Here is a 24,007-nt window from a genome sequence, read left to right on the forward strand (position 1 = left end):
GTTATCATAACGTGAACCGTAACATGTGCAAGCCAATTGGCGAGAAATCCATCATACATTATTTGTAAATATACAGACGAACCAAAGGACCTTTTAATTATTCTTCTACGGGCAAAGCCGTGCGGGTACCACTAGTTTTAAATAAATTAATAGGCAAAAATGATTGAAACACTATTTAATAAATAATATTAAAAATATAGGTTATAATATGTTATGAGGGATTCATGAATGCATTCCTTCTGTTTTTCAACATGAATTTATAGTATTCTCAGGTGTAAGGAAAACTAAACCAAGTTTTATGATATCTAATATTTGTTTCAGCAATGTACCGACGAGACGTTGAAGGGATATTTTCTGTGAATTCTATTCATATATAATTAAATTAAAGCGATGCATTTATTTCGAGTAGATACTTAAAGTACTTTGCATTTGAAAAAAATATTAATGCCTCTTTCGGTTTAAGGGTTAGTGTTAAGGTAAAGTTTCGATGTGTCAAGATTTATTTAATGGCATTTTCGTTCGAAATCTCTTGCCTATAACGATCTGTCCTGGCGCATTAATATCCATTTGCTTACAGCAGAGCATTTTCGAACTTCAGAAAGTTTGTTTTCAAAAGCTTTAATCCGATTTGAAATATTACGTCAGTATATTTTCATTTACAGGTAGCATAAATTAATATCTTTATATACCCACGCAAATTTACATAATTAACTAGATTACAAATAATTATGCTAACAAATACGACAGCTCTTAAAAGGTAATAATTAGCAATAAATGTTAAACAGTTCGATTTGACATCTTCTAAAATACGTGTATAAAGCAGGGATCGTTAAAAAAAAATGAATATGCCTGGAAGCTCAGAAGCAAAAACAGCGTGACGCTGCGACATGTTTCGCATATTCTAGAGAAAATCTACAGACTATTTCGTTGTTGGAGAAGAAAAATTTGAAATTTATAAAGAGAAAGAAATCTTAAATTTCAGCAAGAGAAAATTTCTACCGCATTTTCCAGGAAAAAATCCACGGGTGTTTTTATTTATTTATTTATTTTTTTTTTTTTTTTTGAAAAAGTTTATCACTTTGTTGCTAAGCATTCCTTGGTGATTGGTTAGATTTTATAATAATTAAAAGCCGGTTTATCTTGCAGACTATTTTTTTGGAAATTGAAATTTGCTTCACAGACTCTTGAAAGAAGTTGCCAGGACTAAAAGCAAGGACTTAGATAATTAAAAAATAAGGCATTTCCATTCCAGTACTGCATTTTCTCAGAACACAATGGTAACACGTTTTTAGAAAAAGATGCTCCAGTTGTTGTCCAAGTGTACTTGAATGCGTTTGAAAATTATAACGAAGAACTGAGACCATATTTGAGGCAACCCCATACACCCGAAACAGTTTGGGGGCAAGTTTTAAGCATTTATGAAAGGTTTTTTTTTCAAAGATGATGGAGAGTAATAGGTTGATTGCTTGAATGAGTTTTACGTCGAACTAGAGCTTCTTAATAGGCTAGAGTCAACAATCTGGGTTTAAATCCTGAAGGTTGCTTGGAGACAGGTCATCACAGTTTTGATTCTCAACAGTTTTCAAAAAATATTTACGAAATTAGTCGAAAACGGTGCTGAACTGAATCAGTGTTCTGAAACGCGGTCTCAGAAACGATCTAAAATTGCTCTAAAAAGTAAAAATTGTTCTGAAAAGTGTTTTTTTTTTCAGATAAAGAAAAAAAGCGTCAGTTTTAAGGATTTTTTCATAGAGATGCATTTGTTTGAGCACTTAGCTCTAAGCCAAACGCTGTTTTAGTTACAATTGATGCAGAAAAACAACAGAAATTAGTAAGATTATTTAATGGACAGACATATTTAAAGATTTACTTATATTTTTTTATGGAAAATTAATTCGAATTATAATATTTGATAAATTGATTAGGTTTTTTTATTGCTGTTAAAAAGCACTAGGGATACTTTAACAATTATTTTTACATGATATGATATATTAAATTACAAAATTGGTTAAAGAAGCCCGTGTAAATTTCTGCTTAGCGCTGCTCGAAATTCTGAAGATCAGTTTTATGTGTTTAGTAATTTTGTGTCTTTTTTTTTTCTCATGATATAAAACAAGAACAAGGAACAAAGTAAAATTGAAATATTTTTGTATTTTTAATGCTTAAGTAGTACACATGTTTTCCTGCTTAGACATAATTGTTCCAACTCCAACTATCTGCTAATTAGTTTTAAGAACTTTATTAAATTATTTTAACATAATTATTTTTAAGTTGAAACTCATTGTAAACTATTTTGAAATGCTCAAAACATAAAAAAAAAGTTATAAAATAAAACGCATTGATAGGGCGAAGTGGCGAAGTATTTTCAACAAATAGTTTCTTCTAGGTCAAAAATTAATTTGTGTCTTTTAGGGAGATGTGATATATAGCCATAGCGAGTCAGATATCAAGAACCCTGAAACTTGAAAACACCGGTTTTTCCAATAATACTCTAACACCTAATCTCAAATGACTAATTTTAAGTTCTGAGTTTTAGTTTCAATCATTTTTTAAAATTAATTAGTTAATCAATTTTGTATGATAGTTTTTCTTTTTTTTTTCTTGCAATGCTCGTGGAAATTCAAATTTTTTTTTGAGCTTTTATTTTTTATTTTTTAAACATCACTACAGAACAAGAACGATTGATCAAAATATAAAGCTGCGTGTGCTATCAAAAAATAGTTTTACTCTACAGTGGCAAAAAAGACAGATAATTATATTTGTATTTTTTAAAAATAATATTTCTTTTGTGCCTTACTTATGAATGCTTAGTTTCAAATTAATTTACATGAAAACAAGTTAATAAGGATGTTTCGAAATCTAAAAGTATGTATATAATCAAAATAGTATTTGACCTGTTAACAATAAATTAATAAATTATATATATTTGGCAGATAACTCCTCTTTTCTTTACAATTCATTCAAAATTTTTAAACAATTGTAAAAGTACTCTCTTGTTCTTTAACCTTCAAAACTAGTATCGGTCCTATAAATATATTTATTCAAATAAGTCAAGTAAAAAAGTAATAAATTACCTCATTTAGCGATATGATTAATGAAAAGATCTTTAAGTAACATTACAGTTTGAAACTAATTATGTTTCTTAACTGAAAACATTTGGAAAAATAAACTTATTTGAAAAGAGAAATATTAAATGCAAGTAATCAAAAAAAAAAAAAAAATAATAAAAAAAAATCATAGCTTAGCTGGTTGCGCATTTCGCATGGAATGTGATGTATGTTAAATTTTATCACAATATAAAAGTCTAATTCTTAAAAAGTACTAAAATGTTTTTCTAAATTAGTCAAGATTTCGGTGCTTAATAATACTCGTATTGGATAAACGTACATATTTTAGCCCTTTAAAACTAACTTTACAGTAATATATCACACATGGTTTCTTTTACATTTTTTTGCTTAGCTTGTACAATTAATATTTATTTTTATTCATATTATTTATTATTTCATTATTCAAAGGGATAGTACTCATTTTTCATTAAAAAAAAAAACATTATAAATAGAAATATCAACACTATTTAAAATGTAAAGCTTCTCCAGTGTATCTTCTCCAAATTTCAAAGTAATTTCCTCTCTGATGTAGAGAAATAACACCAGATATCCCTACTACTATTCTCAGCCCTTTCATTTGACCGTCATTGACAGCGCATGCGCGGAGATCTCCAATGATTCAAGCGTATTAGGGGCTGTCTCCATTTTCGCCCCGTCAAGCGGCCTGCGCTACTCCCGATCAATCGTCGTTCAGAGATTTTTCGATTCTCGACAGAGCAACACCTCTTGCTCATTGCTCCAAGTACATAAGAAATGAGAAAACCAAGGGATATTTTTACCAACTGGTATATTTTATTGAGCAGCACATTGAAGTTTTGAATCAAAAAGTATACTGTGGTAGCTGCTCAATTCGGATAAGTATTTATTTTTATTGTTGAGAATAGATTAATTGTAGCGAGTAATAAAACAAAAGGTTAAAAAAAATGAATGCTGTTATTATTGGAATTATGTTCTTAGAATAAAGTAGATCTTAAGATTGTTTGTAAAAGATGCCTTTACTACGCTGAAAGGCTTGAGTTTGAAATTTGACTCTATTTATACTAAATTAAAATTATGAGTGGTGAATGCTTATGAAGAAAAAAAATCCCATGTCATGTTTTAAATGCTTTTAGAGAATATTTTAAGATGTTATTGAGATAAAGAAATAATATTTATGTGCGAGAGTTTCGATTATAAAAATAATAATATATCAACGTTAATTGTACGAGCGATTGAGAAAAAAAATATGATTTTGATACATTACATTGTACTATAATGTGAAGATTATAAAACTTTAAACAACACTAATTTTTCAAGAACTACAAAATAATTTTAAGCATAATTATCACTAATTATTCGATTTAAATTGTTATTCCGAAAATGGAAAACTTTCCTGCATCGCTCAAAAAAACTAGAAGAAGTAATGTTCAACGTGGACATCAAAAACACAACAAAAGATGAAAATAGAAACTATTTCCTAAAGAAAATCAATGAATTGTTGTACTTTTTATATTTTACTTTTTTACAAAAATGGATTTATGAAGCCAAAAATGATGGTCAATAAGTGGCCGGTGCTTTTCCTATATTTGATCATGAGTCTAGGAAAAGTCGAAAACTGCTATAAATTTCCACCTGACATGACAGACCCATGTGAAGGAAAAGAATGTGAATTTGGTGCTGAATGCCGGCCATCGGCAGATGGGAGGACTAGTGATTGTGTTTGTCCGGAGAAATGTGCCACGTATGGGGACAGTAGAGGGTCAAGGCCAGTGTGTGGCTCGGATGGCAAAGACTATCCCAATGTCTGCCAGCTGCGAAGGACTGCATGCAAAGGGAAGATAGAAATAAGTGTTAAATTTCAAGGAAGATGCGGTAAGTTAAAATTTTATTATTTCATTTAGATTTGTTAATATATAAGTAGGTTAGACCGACCAGTGAATATACATATCGAAACTTTTAAAATCAAAAGTTTTAGATAGGGAATTTCCACTATAAGAGAAGTGTCAATTAAAACACAAACACTTCAAACATGTTAGAAATATGGACTTATCTCAGAAGGCACGTCCGTTACTAAACAAAAAAAAAAGACTAAATAATATTTCTGGAAGCTTTCAATTTTTTTGCAAAAAGAGTCTACGTTTTGGACAGTATACAAGAAAAGAAGAATCTTACATTTTTGGATTCTTTGAAACAAATGATGTAATTACTAAATTGTGTAGTAACTTTTTATGCTATTGAGAAAAGAAAAAAACAGGAAACTTCCGTATTTGTCCATTAGCTAGGGGCGTTTCCCTAGGTTAGTGCTTATTTCTTTTTACGATTTAATCCACAAAAAAACAGATGTAGAACCATTAAAGTTGTCTCATTGTTTTCAAACAGAATTGCATACATAATTAAAACATTTTTACTGTAATATGTCCAATTCTAAAGTTTTTAACAACGGTACGAATTGTTGAAAATAAAGTTACGTGTAAACGTTAGTCCCCTGCTTGACCTACTCTATAAATTCTACTAATACAAAACTTAACATCAAATAAAAAGGTCTTATGGTTTTTATATGAAATGATGAAAACACAAAACAATAGGAAGACAAAAACTTTGTACCCAGCTTAAATTCTATTAAACAATGGATTTATTACAATGAAACACCAGAACGTCGAGTCTGTACGTATTTCAAAGAAATAAAATATTGTCATATTCTGTTGCAATAATATTACTTATAATAAGAAATGAAAATAAAATGATGTTCAAAAATATTGTGGTTAGTTCGGTGAGTTGTCCAGATCCCTGTTAGTTTATTTTAAACATTTAGAGGCAGGTTGAACTATCATAGTGGTGGACTGACACACATACGTTTATTTCTATAATTATGGGTCAATTCTGGTTTGAAGAAATAGGATATATAATTATTTTTTCATTAGATATCTCGTTATTTGTGCATCCTGTGTAGAGTAGTTAAATTATAAATATGTATTTTTAAATGAAACAAAAACTAGTGTCTGCTTTTCACCAATAAAAATTTCCTTCTCTGCCGTAATAAATTTGAACCTAATTAATATCTGAAGCTATTTTTGATTAACTTCGATTAGGATGTTTTTAAAAATCAGTTTTAATTTAAAAATTACTTCATAATAAAACTATTTGGAAAGCTCAAATTTGAAGTAAAGTTAGTAAAAATGATTACCTGTACAAACAATATAAATTTCATAATTTTTTGTTATTCTTAATTCAATATATTCTATTTACATCTATATCTTAGCATAATGGTAATAATTTTATATGTACTGCTGCATCGGGAAAATTGAATGGATACGATCAAATCCCAAAGTAAGACAACCGGCGGTTTGCGTACTTTTGTAAAATTCCCGACTGTATGACTTTTTGAATGAGGGGAAATGAGGTGTAAATATTATTCTGGGTGGATTTGGTTGCTAATTGGTTTATCTTTTTAAAAATTATGTCAGTATTTTTTTTCTGCATATCTAGAGTAAATCTTAGGCACGTAAGATAGTGTAGCAATTTAAAATGGAAAAATATTTTTGTCTCTTTATGACGCAGCCTATCAGCCCTATTTTAAATTTACTATTACTCATGCTGTTAATTCCTGATAGAAAATAGCTACCCTTAAAGATCAAGTTACGTGATTATGCAAGTCGTTAAATAAATAAATAAATATATATATATATATATATATATATATATATATATATATAAGGGTGGTCTTTATTTATATGGGAAATTTTTTTTTCGGAATTCAACAAGTGACGCCCCCTAGTATTGTGACACTATAATAAAAAGTAACGTGTGCAAAATTTGAGCTCGATCGGTCAATAATAACACGTGCCGTGCCCCTAGGCCGTTGAACTTTAACACTTTTGATAATTTTCCCACAAATCTTCGAGTTTTTACTTCAGACCCAGTACATCGTTTCTCCTAGGTTTGCAAAATATTTTTACTGTGAGGTAGCACTAAAATTAATCTTTTTAATTTCTTTATATCATCTAAAGATTTTACGTTCAATAAGAATGAAATAATGCTTTAGAAACGTTCCTTAATTGTACGCTTTTCTCAATGTATCTCGATAGTGTGTTTTTTTCCGATAGTCTTGGACGGTTTGTAAAATCAATTATTTTTGTGACTCATATTTGGTAAATTAGTTGTGAAATTCTTCGATTAATTGTGCTCATCTTTCAATCGTATCATTCACAATTTTCATTATTTTAAGTATCTCACTTCCCTTTAAATAGCTTCCTTCATTTTGCCGTGAATCAGGATCAAATAGGAAAAAATCTTTTAGTATTTGTAACTTATCCCCAAACAGTTTTATTGACTCGTAATTGATTCTATAAAGAGGAAGATCTTTAGTAAAAAAGTATTCCAAATCATCGACTGTTATCTGAAATTTTAAACAGTCATCAGACACGTCTTCCTTATCACAAGCATTTTTTTGGACTACACATTTCCTATCTTCAAAGTTAATTCCTTCATCTATTACCGACAAAGCTACTAGTTTATCCCCTAAATAGCATAAGTGATTTATGGATTTTCCAATCACTGCTTCTGCTGCATGTTTGTCATCATTTTAAACGATGCTAGTTTTTCAGACATATTATATTATTCAAAGGAGCCTCGATTGGGTTGCTGCGAAAAACCATATCTTCATACAGCATTTAATTGTAAAACAGCTTTGAAGGGCTTTCTTTTCATGAAAGGTCAATTTAAATTGTTTCCTAAACATATAAATTTTCAAACAAAAATTCCTTTTGCCATCCATGGCTCAGAAATAAGCTCCAGGTTGCAGAAAACATATCCCTGTAGGAGAAAATTCACCAGGAAATATTATTACAAGTTACGAGAATTCTCTGTAATCTTTCTCAATTCTGCTTTTTACGAACAACACTATGTCATCAACTTCCTCTTTTAGAATTTAAGTGGTATGTGTACTTGATTGAAATGTTATAAGTTCTGAATGATGGAGATCTTTTCCCAAAGTTTTGAAGCGCTTAAACAATTGAATATCTGATTTAGAACAAGAAAGGCAAGAACTTCTTTAAGGACACACTCTGCAGTACGATTTCAAGTGCATGATGATGGCAATCCAAATGTAATATATCACCATTCAGTTTTTGCTCTAAAAAATTGCATGCACAATTTATACGGTTGGTATTGCAAGTCGTTGTATCAAACACTACAGCTAGAGCAGTTTGCAATAAAGAAATATCATCTAAGATATCATATACAACTGAAGAAATGTCTAAGGAATTCCGAGTAGCTGTTCAATATTAGGACCTGAAGCTATCACGGTAATTCTGTCGGCGTTCTTTTTCCAGTTACATCTAAATGTAGCTTTGTTTCCCAGTGAATAACTATAAAATCTAAATTTAAATTCATCAAATTTAATTTTACCTCTCTAAGATTTTCTCTTGCTCTCTTAAGGAATGTACGATTGATCACTAGGTCATTTGGATTTAAATTTACTGCATCTACATAGGCTGTAAATAAATGAACAACATCTTTATCCCTAATATGGCATTTGTCTAACAGTGATGAAAGGCGAGCAGATATCAATAGTTGTCAAGCTTTTTTGCATTGTGGTAGACCAGCTGTAGAAAACAAAAGTTCAACAGGTTAGGATAGATACCCATTTCGGTTTCTAAATATTGTGAATCGCAAAAATTTGATGATAATAAAGGACTGTGTACTGAAGTAGAAGAAAATTAATTTATAGATTTCTACATTCTTAGGATTAGGATATTTTTTTTATTTATATTTTAGCTAATTTTAGCTATGTAAAATACAGTATATTTTTATGTTAGGAGTAATCAAGGATTTTTCGAAATTTATACTTTAAAAATTAAAAATTGCATAGCATTTAGGTATGTTTATAACTAAAGAACAGCGAATTAAAATATAATTGCAATTACTTATATTTATAGCATTGAATCCTTGCGACTCTATTTGCCACATCTATTACATACACAGGGAATTTTGTAAATCAACACCCCCAAAGCCTGGAGGAGGCAATTTGTTGCTGTCAAAGATCATTCATTAATGGCCTATAGAATCCCTTGTGTTCATCTTGGTGGGAGGAAGCGTTCCACGGCCGCTTGGCTGGAACAAGCGCAGAAAAGCGATACGCTTGACCCAAGGCCATTGGTGTACATGTACCCTCTGTAACATGTTAAATTTTACAGAATGAAAATGAGAGAATGGTCAGTCTGGAAGTAGCAGCACCTTTTGAGGTTCAAAATTACTTTAAATATAAAACGTTAGAATATTTTTACGTGAAAATGAGAAAATCCGCAATTTTTTCTTCGAAACTCAAAAAAGTGGGTCCTAGGGGCACGTGTTAATATTCATGGATTGAATTAAAATTTTGCAAGGATCATTTATTTGTATAATGGAACAAATTGAGGGGGTGTCGCGTAAAATATCTGCAACTTCAAAAAGAAGGACCACCCTAATATATATATATATATATATATATATATATATATATATATATATATATATATATATATATATATATATATATATATATATATATATATGTATATATATATATATATATATATATATATATATATATATATATATATATATATATATATATATATACTGTCACATTTTTTCGGTGTATCAAAAATAAGTTTTGCTTGTCCAAAGTGTTAATGTTGACGCCGTTATTTCTTATAAACTTTTAGAATATTGAATGAGATCCAATTGGTGTAAATTCATCGTATTTGTTTATTAAGCAATAATTATGTTTTAGTTTTTAAAATATTGTACTATTAATCCAATGCCTAAGGGGCAAAGTTAGATACTATATTTCAATCATGTATGCCATCGTTTTTTTTGTTCATTTGCCTTCTCAGCGATTTAGATAACCAATAATTTCTTCTTACACATTCATCCATTTATACGTTTACTTATTTATTCATTATTTACTTATTTCCTTACACATTTATTTAATAATTAATTATTTTACTAATTTATTTTTTCATTATTTTACAATTATTTTGTTTGTTGTTAATTTCGCTGACATTTCTTTCACATCCCCACCCCTTTTAATATATAAAAAGGTATAAAAACGTATAAGAAGGGAGGGAGGATTTTGTGTCAGCAAAGCGTGGTAGACACCAATTATTTAGTTTATTTATTCATTTAATCGTTAATTCATTTTTTACAACAATAAAATATAAAAAAACTCATTAGAAAAGTATTGTAATGTTTCCTATCTTACACTTCGATTTTGGAATTGATTGATAAGTCATACGTCATTTAAATAGGCTACCATAATTATGTTACGTGCTACGTGTTCTCTTTCGAGAATCAAGGAAGATAGAATACTCTCCATGATGAATAATCCTTTCTTGCCTAGTAACTCAGTTTTTTCGTTCCTATGAATACTGAAATCACTACAAGTCGATATGTTTACTATTTGCATTGAAAAACTTAATTACATCTAAACATAATATAAAATTAAGTCTCCAAAAAGCGTCTGTGTCTTTCAACTCTCAAAATTTCGAGAAATGACGACCCGTAAAAATTTTAGTTAGGTTTATTTAAGTGCAGAAAAGGTTTAGACCGGTTCGAAAATTTTTTGACAATTAGCTAATATTTTATTCTTATTTAAGACACAATTTTTGCATTTATTCACTGATACAGTGCTAATAAAAAATATACAGGTTAACATTGTAAATAAATTTTAACAGCGGTTTTTCTGTATAAATAGATTTGGTTTCGAGCTTCCAACATAGTAAGAATGAAAATTATTCGTTCTGTACACAATTTTAATAGCCGTTAGCCGAGTATAGTCCATAATCAGTGCTTCAATAAAATCATCAAATAAGAGAAAAATGAAAAAAAAAGCAAAGATTGTTGAGTAGTTTTCATTCTTATATTATTTGGAAGTGCAGTGTCTCTTATTACGGAGCAGAGATGAAAAGTTAACTAACATTTGTAGCTCGAAGTTTCTAACTAAATTAGAAAAGGAGTTATAAGCGTTTAAACTCGTGTTCAAAATGCTGCCCTCAATTCAAATCTCTTTTCTCTTAAAATAGTATAACTGCTTTCTCTGCATTCATCAGCAGCTGTCTCTTTCTTAAAATGAACTAGGAAAATGTCGTTCCTTGTGATATTGATACTTTTCCCATCGAACGTAATGTGCCTTTTGGTAGAGCATACATTTTTAAAACAATATATGAAATCATTTGGGCGTTCTCTAAGTAAATAATAGTTTTTTTTTTTTTTGTTTTTGGTTTTTTTTCAGAATTTGGGGAAATTTTGTCGACTGTCTTAATTGCGAAGACATAAACCGCTTTTAATAATAATTTCTTAAGTTAATAACTCAAGTTTGGCGAGTTTTTAAATGGCATTAATAGCAATTATTTTCGAAAGAAATTTTACGTACCAAATTCGAAGCTAATTTCGTAATTATCAAATTCGTAAAAGTTCTACTTGTTTTGAAAATATACTTTTATTTAGTTCTTTTAGATGCTGAGATAAACGGGAACAATGACTTTTTTTTCAAGATGTACGTTCAATCTCCTGATTTTCCCTTTATTCCAACTGACCTTACTTATTTTTAAAACAAGCCAGAAAAGTTAAGAATGACATTCGAGTTTTTATCTTTTTTTTTCTTTGGAAGATTAAAGTTTGATGTCAATTACACTTTGAAATGTATTTGAGCAAATTTAAGCCTGTAAACTTTTATAGTGCTATTCTCTACCTGTGTCAATATCATAGGCAAATTAATGGGAAGTTTACATTTGCCCTCTAACCTCTGAACTAAACAAAGAATTCTGAGATAAAAGGAATTCATTTTTTTTCTTCAAAATTTACATTCAACCTCCTGATTTTCCATTTCTTCCAACTGACCTTACTTATTTTTAAACTAAGCCAGATAAGTTAAATAGGGCATTAGAGTTTTTTATCCACATTTTTTTTCTTTGAAAGACTAAAGTTTGATGTAAATTACACTTTGAAATGTATTTGAGCAAATGTAAGCCTGTAAATTCTTTATAGTGCTATTCTCTACCTGTGTCAACCTCATAGACTAAAACAAAAAAAAAACAATCTGAGATAAAAGGAAACAATGATTTTTCTTTTTCACAATTTACATTTAATCTCCTGATTTTTCCTTCGTTCCCACTGACCTTCCTTATTTTTAAACTAAGCAAGAAAAGTTAAATATGGCATAAGAAATTTTTATTCAATGCCAGAAAAAGAAAATAAAAACTGATGATGGTAAGTAATAAGGAAAGGAAATAATCCAAGCAGCATATGCTTAAAAAACTGGATGAAACTACAATCACTCTTGATTGGCACAATGCCAGAAAACATTTCATGCTGATTCTTTGTGATGCAATTTTGCATGCAGATACCATAGGAGCTGCCTGACACGCCCAAGTTTCTATGGTATAAACAGATGTGATATTCTACACGCAGGAGACAATGAACAACGTAAGGGACTCTTTCAGTAGCAATTTTTATCTCTTTTTTTTCACCGAAAGCTTTGCATCAGTTTAAGAAATTTTATTTCTTTCGTGTTTAAGTAATAGCTAAAAATACAGAATTTAGAGAAAAACAACACGGTGAGTTTTTATGATACAGTGGAAAAAGAATTTACTTAATTATTCTGTTTATTTTTTCGTTAGTAGGAAAATGTGCCCTAAAGCTGACATCCAACAAACTAGAGTTTCTAAAGGTGACATGTTTAAGCAAGATAAAAGTATTTAAAACATTCTATTTTTTTATAAAAATAATATCAAATGGTTTTTTCTTCATAAAAATTAAAACTATATTTCAAAGGTACATGATGCGTAATAAAATCCAAATTGCTTTGCTATTAAAGAGCTTGCGTTTAATATACTTGATGTTTTAGTATTTAAATATCTTTGGGGTCCCTTTCCTAAAGAGTTTTAAATACTCTTTAGGGCTTACGGTATTTGGATACTCATAATAAGGTTTTTCGTCCATTTCGAACCAAAACGTCATAACACCGTAATCATCAGCCTACATAAAACATCTACTGTATGTAAAGTCTTCCGAATTAAAGACTAAATTTTCTATATTGTGCACCCCCATATATGAACTGTTTGTTTTGAAAGTGGACAAGCATTTTTCTTTTTTTTTGTTATTTTTAGATATTTAAGAAACCGCTATTATATTCAATACCACCTTTTCTATCAGGTTTGTTTTCATTTTAATAAGTATTTTTAAGATGAAGATTTGTTTTTGCCTCTTAATTATTACAGATAAAATGTTCATACAAAGTTTCATTTATATTTACCATTATCTTTTTTTTTAATTGTTCTGGTTCACTTTCGAAAAAAAAAACAAGCGGTTTACATGGCATTTTACTTAATTCCACCAAATTCATGTATTGAAAAATTCAAATATGTCTGACATTCGAGTCCGTTGAAAATAACCGTGCAGTCTTTGTTTTCCCATCCTAAGAAATTATTTACTTTTGCTGGCGAAACTCGAAGCGTAAATGAGCGTATTCAGTAAATAAACTGCGAGTTTAATGCGAAGCAAAAGTGTAACAATTGTATTTGGCATTAAAGCCTGCACATTCAGTTTTATTTAAATCTCTCCTTACGAAGAAAAACCTACTTTTTAAAAAAATGAACAAATTTTGAATTTGTTTTGAAAATTACGGTACATTAAGAAAGAGAAATGTATGTTATATTAAAACTGGCATTGAAACATTATGTTTTTTTTTTTTTTTTCAGTAAATGTGTACCTTTAAAAAAAAGGGGGGGGATATTTTTTTCCCATGTTGAAAAGTAAACAAGAAGTTCTGTCTAGAACTAGACGAGCCTACTTTCCCGTATACCCATACTACTTTTTAGTACCTGATCAATATTCCCAAAAATAGCTAAAATCACAAATTTTTTCAAACATATTTTTTTAATATTTTAAGCTGATTTCTAGAAATAAAATATTCCTTACTTTTCTTTAAAATAAACGAACAAATAAAATAGCAGCACCTTTTAAACAAAGCAGCTAATACACTTCTTTCCATTAAACAAAATCTTTAATAGCTTTCAAAACGAAAAAATAATAATAATAAGTTCATGAAAATAAATACATCATATAAAAAAGATCGTTTCTTTTTCCCCTGTTGCCAAAAAAAAATTTTTTAACGAATTAATGCACTTACCAAAATAAATAAAAAAAAATTAATAAAAACAATAAAATGTCAACTTAAAGAAATAATTTTCATTGTCAAAAAAAAAAAAAAAAAAAAAAAAAAAAAATCATCTGCGCATATCTTTAACATAAATGACTTCGAGTTTATTCGCCGAAAACTGAATACCTAAATTAAAACTTTAGCGTGAAAATAAAAACAAGTCATATCAACAATAATTATTTCACAGTTAAAACCACAGCAGCGGAGTCGGAGTCTATCTCATTTTGGGATAAAAGAGTCGGAGTTGAATATCCAAGAATCGGAGTCAGTCATTTGTCCTCCGTGTATAAATATTTGCCAAAGCTACAAAGTCAGAGTCGAAGTCGGGGAGTCGGAGTCTGATTAATTGTCGGGAAGAGGAGTCAGAGTCGGAGTCAGGTGCCCCTAAATTCTCGGAGTCGGAGTCGGGAGTAGGTCGTCAAGAGCTATTTCCAACAAAGTTTGTTTGAAGTAAATCCGCCTTTAAGTTCGGAATCTATATTGACTTTCAGTTTCCCCTTAGGCGCTAATGTTAAGAGATTTGAACTTTTCAAAATTGAACGAAAACTTGTTCAAATCAAAAAGATATTTTCGATACATGTTTTTCATCAAATGGTTTTTCCTACAAAGTTTGTTTGGAGCCACTTCGCTTCTAAGTTCAAGATTTATTTTTGATTGTAATTTCCCCGTAGGCGCTAATGTTAAGTTTTTTTGAACTGTTCAAAATTGAACGAAAAATTGTTCAAGTCAAAAAATTAATTATAGGAATGAGATGTCCTTGCCGAGATCTTTCTAACAAAAAAAAAATTGTTCGAATCGGACTATTCATTCAAAAGTTATTAGGGGGGGGGGGGGCAGATAGACAGACCGACAGACATTTTTCCCCATCTCAATACCCCACTTTCCAATTTTTAATTTTTCAATATTTATCTAACTATTTTATTTATTTTTGACTTTTTTTTTTGTCTTTCGGGATATTTTTAAGATGTATTAAGCCTTCTTTCATGCTTTTTTTTTTCTTTCTCTGATTTTTACTGTGAAAGTAGGCTAAAAATAAAATTTGTTGAATGAAAACGTGTATCTTTTATAGTTTTTTTCTTTATTAAAGGAATGAATAACTAAAAGAATGAATGAAAAAATATGTAGACAATGAAACAATAAACGAATAAATTTAAAAATTAATTAATCAATATATGAGAAAAATAAATGAGTGCATAAAATTGTGAATGAGTAAGAAAATAATTAAATAACTGAACAAATAAGGGATTTATCAAATGAAGGAATGTAAATAAATTGTTTAATACTTGAATACGTAATAGGGTGGTTCGAAAAAACGAATTTATTTTAATTTCGGAATTGCGTTACCTCTTTAAAGTTGTAGTTTGATATCGTCAATTGTCGAAAAATAAGCAATAAAATCCGAGTTAACATCTTCAGCTCGCGCATAAAGCTGAAAATATATAATAAATATGTTAAAAATTAAATTTATTAGAAATTAAAAAAAATTTAAATTTTTATAGTGCAACAACCATAAATTATCAGTATGTAGCGTAGTTTGAACCAAAAAAAAGTTTTTTTTAGCTTTTATATAAGATCTTTAATTGTGTATAAGAAAATTTTAGGCGAACTAAATATCTTATGTAAAAGCTATAAACCATTTTTAGGTTCAAACTACGCAACATACGGATAAGTTATGGTTTATATATATATATATATATTTTTTTTTTTTTGAAAAATTCCATTTTTAACAATTTTTTTTTTTAATTTTTCGACCTTATACGCGATCTGAAGATGTCTACTCAGATTTTTTTTTCCCCAGTTGAGGACATCAAACTACAACTTTTGAGAGGTAATGCTATTCCGAATTTAAGAAAAATCGATTTTTTTTGAACCACTCTTATACGTAAGTAATTTAACAAATGGCTGAACTACTAAATAAAATTATTTTTTCCTATCCTCTTTGCCCCGCATGGACATGACAAATTGCACTAAACACCAAAAATGAAACTAAACCTCATATTAAATTAATTAGTGCACCGAATATTAGTGGGTCTAAATTAATATATATCAAATGTTAATATAACAAAACTTTATAACTTAGAAAAAAAAATATTTTAAGCAGCAGTTGAAAACAAAAATAATATCGTAATATCGTATGCTTTGATTTTAAGCGATAACTTTATCCTGACTGGAATAGACACATGTGAGGCTACATGGTTAAAAGATTACAAGATAGGTGACGCAAAAAAAAAAGACTTTTTTTTTCTCCCATTTCATTTTGGCCCGGTGTTTCATTCTGCCCTACATTAAATTTCTGAATGTTATTTTTCACATTCTCATATTTATCTCTCAACGTTCATTCATTTTCTACTAGTGGTACCCTCACGGCTTTGCCCGTAGTAGAAAATTAAAAGATCTTTTGGTTCGCCTGTATATTTACAAAAGATGTATGATGAATTTCTCGCCAATTGACTTGCCCATGTTACGGTTTCACGTTATGATGACTTGGTAATTTACTCGTCCATCTTATGATAATAGGTGTTCTCTCCTATTAATAAACTTTCATTCTCTTCTCTTAAAGATCCAATTCACCCTCTTAATTGTTGTGGAATTTATAGAATTAATTGTAGTTGTAAACTTGCCTATATCGGACAGACTCGGCGTGCTTTAAAAATTCGCTTGAAGGAGCATCAAAATTATGTGAAAAAACAACAATTAAATAAGTCTAGTATTGCTCAACACTGTTGGGATTCGAATTACTCTTTTGATTTTAACTCTTATCAGATTATCCAAAAATGCCCCAATTCATCAGATCTTGACTTTTGGGAATCCTTTCATATTTTGAGGAACAGTTCTAACTTAGTTAACGATCTTAGTGCAGTTCCATATTTTTCTAACATTTGGCTCCCATATCTTTAATACTGTCCTTTCCCCATCCCCCCCCCCTCTTTTCCCATTCATTTTTATCTATCTTCGTTTGTTTATTTTTACCTTTTTGTCTTGATTGACACCCCCCCTCCCATTTTCTTCTATTTATCTTTATTTTTCCTTTTTTTCGAATATTTTTTGTTTCTGTTTACTTTATTTCATGGTTTTCCATTCAGCTTTCCTTTCTTGCGGTTCACGGTTACTGACAATTTCTTTTCTTTTTGTTTAAGCTTCGGCTTAATCTTTGTCCAATTGAATTCTTTCAATCTGGGTTCGTACCTATGAGAAAGCTCTTGGCCTTTGCTTGCATTCCTATTGGTTCCGGATCGGTTTATAACTTTGTCATTGGTGTTTGGCTAATCCGCTGTTTTTATCTTTTAAGCTGCATGCTTATCTGCTCTTGGCTTTTGCCGGATGTCTTTTCATCCATAAGCTCATTATTTTTTGCATTGAAAAAGGCGTTCCCTGTAACGCCGAAACACGTGTCTGCTGTAATTTACAAATTTGTGCTTCTGCTTACGTTGTTTTGTCTTATTTTAATGTGATACATTATTAAATTTTTATTGTCTAGAATGAAAATTTTGGAACTTTAAGTGTGCATTATTAGTCAACGCAGCAAAAACTAACCAATAAATATCAAAATATAATTTAGTTGCGCGTACTGTTTAGACTTGAGACTAAATAACTAAATCCTTTTTTTTTCTCCAGAGCTGTTTATTTGAGTTGTGCCACTTTCCTTGGTGGCGTGCGATGTTACTTCAATATTTCATTGAGTTAAGATAATTTTTAAAAGTCTGTTAAAAAAGAAAACTAAGTTTTAACGGCATCAACATATTTAATATGCCCTAATTATTCTGTCGTGTGTTCAAGCATCACCCTCCATCGAATGGAAGATAATCCTCCAATCAGTATTCCATTATACCTTTGCTCTCACCTTCATTACGAAATCCGATTTAAATGATTGCAGCTGTGTGATTTGGCATTGAATGCAATAGCTTGTAGCAGTCGGACTGTCATTCACATTCCATGGCACCAATCTACTCTAATGTTATGAAATATAGATTTAACGATCACTGCAGCGTATGCTTACAACTGTCCAGCAAATACATGCGCATCCAACACAATATGGCGTTCTTTGAGTTACATGTTTCCAATGATTCTATGGAAAGGTTTGGGCTAGAGTAATAAAGATTATTATTTTTCATTTAGACATCTACAACTAATCCTGTAACCAGCAAATGTTAGTGGAAATTAATATTATTTAGGTTAGTGCCATTATAACAATAGTATTTCAATGCTATTGAAAACATCAACATTTACTTGAGGGGATGACAAGAAAGGACAGTAAGTCACAAAAATAAAGTTTTTAGTTATTCTTCACGGAAAGAACAAGAAACGCTCCAGTCAATGCCATGGGATAAACAATAAGCCAACGGCAAAATGGTTTAGTTTCGACGAACGCCGGAAGAGGACTCTTGCATGTAGTCCACGGTACTTGGTCTGATTTTCGCTTCCCCTGCAAAATTTACTTTGAATCTACTGTCTACCCCATGTTAGCAGTTTAATACAATTAATCTGATTTTCTTTCAACGTTAAAAAACCAATGATAAGAAGGCTTATACGCGATCTAATTTTGTATTTTTCTTTGCATATTGAGGACGCCAAAACACAACACTCTAGTAGTAACAATCACTGCGTTCTTTAAAATCATTATTATCTTCAGATAGAACCTTCAAACAATCATGTGTAAAATTTTAGTGTGATAGGTTCAGCGGATAAACCGCAACAGCTTCCTATATGGGTCATTCTTCAAAAAGTGTAACTTTCTGTCACATGTCTTTTACAGAAAAAAAATTTAGCAAACAATTCATTTAAAAATGCTTTTTAATTTCATCAAAAATCTATTTATTTAATCCTGCCAACATTTTTTTAAAATGATAATTTTTATTTTTTGGTTCACAATATGTGAATTCTCACCTCCTTGGCATGTCACACACCTTGTGTGACTATTTATGTTGCTTAATAACTTGTTTAATTAAAAGTATGAACTTATTTATTTATTACTCTTTTCACAAGTGTCTCAAACACTAATTGTTTAAGTCTGTTCAATTTTTTAATATTGTGTTTTAGTTCGTTTTAGAAGGACATGGAGTCATGTCACACAATAAATTCTCACCTCCGTTACCTAAACACAAAATGCTATTCCTCATTAAAACGTTGCAGTAATGAAATCAAATTTTATTTTCCATGGTACGAGGCAGCCCTCTTGTTTATTTTCAGCCGTAGTTGAAGTTGTGAGATTTTTGTCGAAAAACAAGAAGACAGATTTTGCTTTTAGACTTAGTGTGGTTATTCTGACTTCTCACCTCCGTGAACTTGAATTTCAGGGATGTAAATTAATCTTTAAAAAAAAGGTGAACATGTTTTCATACGCTTAACCTGTGCAGATTGTAGTAACGAAAAAACAAATTCCATGAAAAAAGTATCTATTAGGCCTATATTAATGGAAAGATCCTCACCTCCGTGACAGACCTTATCAATGTCATTATTTCTGAGGTAAAAATAACTGATGGAGGGGAAATACATCAGCAACAAGCATTCTACCAAAATTATAAACTGCCAGTATATCCTCAAATATACTAAATACTATTTTAAACATACATTTGAAACTACTAATTAAGCCGTACTTTAATTAAGAGAGCTTAGTATTATATTTCTACCAATCATTAAAATAGTTGATTGTTTGCACAATTAACAAAATTACTACTTTGATATTAAATTGGCCTCAATTTTTAAATATTTAAAGTTTTTTTCTTTTTTTTTATTTCCGTTAACAAGGCATTTTTCATTCTTTTTATTTATGAGTAAATTAATTGGAACTCAGCTGGGCCATTGTTTATGGTTACTTCTAGTAGGTAACACTTTCATGTAAAAATTTTAAAAAAAAGAAAAGAAAAGGTTTCGAAATTGAAAAATATTTACTTTTAAAAGTTACGTTTTCTGGAGAATGACCCATATGTGAGGAATTTCTTTTGGACTACCCTGATGTACCTGTGTGTGTTTCATTTCTTGAATAGAATTTAATTGTTTTAATCGTTTACTTGTGGCATTTTGCAATTGTACTTAAACAAGTAAGTTTTGTATGAAATTGTAAGGGGGGAGGGGGCATTTACGTCATGAGTTTTAATAAACAAAAAAAAAACTGGCCAATATTCTTTTTTTAAATATATTAAACTCTATAAAAGTTTCTTTGCATTTTATGTCACCAGTATTCATTCCTCCACGTCCTCCTACCTCGAAAACGTAACATTGAAAATTTTAAATACCACTCATGTACTGCCTAGAGCTTTTCCTTTTGTTTGTCGTATGGATTTTTCCAAGCAACTTCCGAAGCATTTTCATCAAAAATAAAAGGCGGTTTTAGTGGACGATTTTTTCCCTTTCTTTTTCATTAATAGAAGGGAAAAGCAAAAAACCCTACCTTTTGGTTGGGAGGGATGTAAATCGCCTAACTTTCATAGGAGAAGAAACGTAAACGAAATTCGTGTCCAGAAAAGGAGAACAGTGAAAAGTTATTTTCTCTCCACGCAACATGCATGCTATGTACTAAAAGTTTATACCTCACTTTAAGAAGGTGTAAGAGCGGAACAATAAGAAGAAGCAAAGAACTTTCAGTTTCCACATCAGTTAAAAAACTTTTGAACTGTTACCTGTCACCAAGCTTGAAAAATGTAGCTGCAACAAAAAGGGTGTACTCTTGCCCAAATTTTGGAAGACTGGTTCATTGCCTTAGTTTTTGTTGAGAACACTTCGCCCCCCCCTGGAGATAATTATGATGTTGTTAGTGATTTGGCGATTGAGATATTTTTAGGGGAGGACTAAGAAATGAAAAAAAATATAAAATGACTATTTTGATGAAGGCTTACTACTGTCTTATGCAACACCAAGATAAACTTCATAGATATGTATGACTTACAAAATTGAAACCAGTATCACAACATTATCTTTTCAAAGCAGCTTCGACTGAAGGAGTAATGTTGTGGATAACTTGCGTACTTGTTCATCAAAGGTATGTCAGTAGGGTGGAGGATGACTTGGTTTTTGAGTGTATGGCAAAGCTTATAAAAGTTTATTTGTAAGAGATATTGTTTTTTTAAATAAAGTTTTGCGTTGATATTTTAGCTAAAAAATTTGAATTGCATTTAACAGAAAAATATTTATTCATTTATTTTTTTACTTATTAGACAAAAAAGTGGAAACTGAAAAATGGGTCACATAATTTGTTTTAAAAAATACAGTGTATTTTTTAATGACAAAACATTTTTAAATTACATATTTTTTATGGATACATTAAGGCTCTTTATTTTTGGAAGAAAACTAAAACCGTTTCTTGAAACAATAAGCACTGATATCGCTTTGAATATTTTAAATTTAAAATGTGAAAATTAGCTTTTACGGAGAAGGTGATCTGAAAAATAAACATAGGAGCAAATTGTTTCATTAGTTTTCTTAATAAAGCTGCATTTTGTCTCTTTGCACAACAGCTTTTTTTTTTTTTTTTTTTGATCGTGGAATGCAAAAGTTTTGTAATAATCAAATTACTTCAAGATAATTTTTCAAACAAATGTGTGAATTGTAGTAACGGAACAACATAAATTAAATTTAACTTTAAAAGATATATGGTCTTAACAGTATTATGAATTTTATTCATTAAAAGCAATTTAATTCAAAGCTCCAAAGTTATTTCCTTAACTGTGGCATATTTATTAAAAGTTGACATTTAACATTTTATGCACAGGACAAGGTGTTTACTTTGCAACTGCAGTAGAAAATAAATTGAATAAGTCTTTTGATACATTTTATCACTCAACGTACCTTTACTGCTCGAATAAATACCATTAAGTACAACTATTTAATTTCAACATTATGACTCCTAAACATTTGAAAGAGATGAAGTTAAGATTTACATTAGTAAGATCCAGGAATTTTTTCCAGGCATTAAATTTGCTGAATAATAAAAGTAAGCATTAATATTAATGTAATATATACATGAGAAATTATGTAGACAATATTCGTTACATTCGTCATGTACAAAAGAGATACAATGTAACAACTTAAGATTTTGAAATACTTGAAACAAACCTTAATCCGTTTAATTTTTACAATGTCATTGATTCTTGTTCAAGAAATTGTTTATTGTGTATTTAGTTTTGTGAATTACGGATTATAAAAAGGTTTGACATAGAATTTGCGTTGTAGAATAGGAAAAGTCCACGTTTTTGGTCTGTGATGCAAAAAGTAATCACAAATTTTGGAATGCAGAATAGTTTATTCCTAATACTGCATTCCCGTTTATGAGGTGTCAGGATATTTATTTCTGCACACTATACCGAATTAGAGGAACAGTGTATTAAACTCACTTTATTATTTGTGGGATTTTTTTTTTATAAATTTGTGACGGTTTAGGTAACATGTTGTAAATAATCGAAGACAAAGAACTTTATAATATAACTCACTTGTAACTGACAAATATTTGCATGTTAAACAAACCTTTAAAAAAAAACTTAGTGGTTAATCCATAAGATATGCCTGTTTTCTGCATTTGTGTTTTTTACTTACTTTACAATGAATAAGTCAATTCTGATAGCTTTTAAAAACCGATAAACAATGGATTCTGGTCATGTATCTTTGTTTTACCATGAGTTTTCATTAGAAAGAATGGTATGGGCGGAAATCATTATATAACACATACTTTGGTCACTTTCCACCGAATTTGTAGTTTGGTTATTACTATTAGATTAGGACGTGTAATCATACATCTCGCGCTTTTGACTGCCCATATTTGAGACAGCATCAACACTAATCCGTGAAATTTCAAACTTTTTCCATCCATTGAAATTTGATACTTCTTGGTCGATGCTACACCCCACAAAATGATTTGGAGCAGATTTCTCTTAATCAATTCAAAAATCGCTACCAGGGTGTTTTTTTTCCTTCAAAATCAGCCCAATGTATGCTTTTAATGGACGTCCACTTCACAAACGCAATGATACCATCCAAATGAGAAATAAAGTTTGCTATATTTGGACACTGGACCTTTTAAAAGTGCGGAAGATATGCCCTCACTATTCAAGGACCATCATAGATTGTTACTTAGTTAAGTCAAAAGCATAATCATAAAAAAAAATCCTCGAAATCGCATTTTTACAAAATTTAAAGGTTTTCCCCTCAAACCTAAAAACAATGTATTAAGTTTTACAAGATCTACTTTTGAGGTTTCTTGTGTTTTCTATAAACCTATTTTTTGGATCAATCGTTCGAATCAGAACAAATCAAACCCATCTGAACAACCTGCGTGCATTTTTAAAAATTTTAACCATGCTGAATATTCTTTCATTTAGTAACTTTTAAATCTACTCTAGTAGGAACATAAAATAAATTGCCCTTTTTGTCCTGAAATCACACATTTTCCTCAATGGAAAATATTTAACGAAAAGTAATTTCTTATACACATTTAAGAATTTTAAATAAAAGTTTAAAATTTCTAAAAACCATTAGCTTTTATTTTTCAATTAACGAACTTTTGAAAGTGCTTTCGAAACTCGCATTAAGACCTATTTTGGGGTTTCTACTTTCAAACGAGTTTTTCTTTTAACAAAAAAAAAAAAAAAAATCATTAAGTTCAGCATTATGAATTCAGTCGAAATAAAAAAAATAGCTTTAAAGTGTTTTTCCAAAAAAACGAGAAAAAGAGACGGAAAGCTATATTACGTTTAATGAACCAAGGAACTGAACATGGTAAACCTAGCTTCTG

General features: G+C 29.9%; 1 protein-coding gene across 1 annotated transcript in view; it reads left to right on the forward strand.

Annotated features, from left to right (window-relative positions):
* The first annotated feature begins 4,678 nt into the window (after positions 1-4,678).
* LOC129225016 (agrin-like) overlaps positions 4,679-24,007 on the forward strand; it is a 150,149-nt gene continuing 130,820 nt past the window's right edge. Inside the window, exon 1 of the mRNA XM_054859562.1 lies at positions 4,679-4,958. Within this exon, the coding sequence (XP_054715537.1) occupies positions 4,679-4,958 (280 nt within the window). The remainder of the gene's footprint in view (positions 4,959-24,007) is intronic.

Source organism: Uloborus diversus, chromosome 6, assembly GCF_026930045.1.
Source record: "Uloborus diversus isolate 005 chromosome 6, Udiv.v.3.1, whole genome shotgun sequence".
Taxonomy (NCBI): Eukaryota; Metazoa; Arthropoda; class Arachnida; order Araneae; family Uloboridae; genus Uloborus; species Uloborus diversus.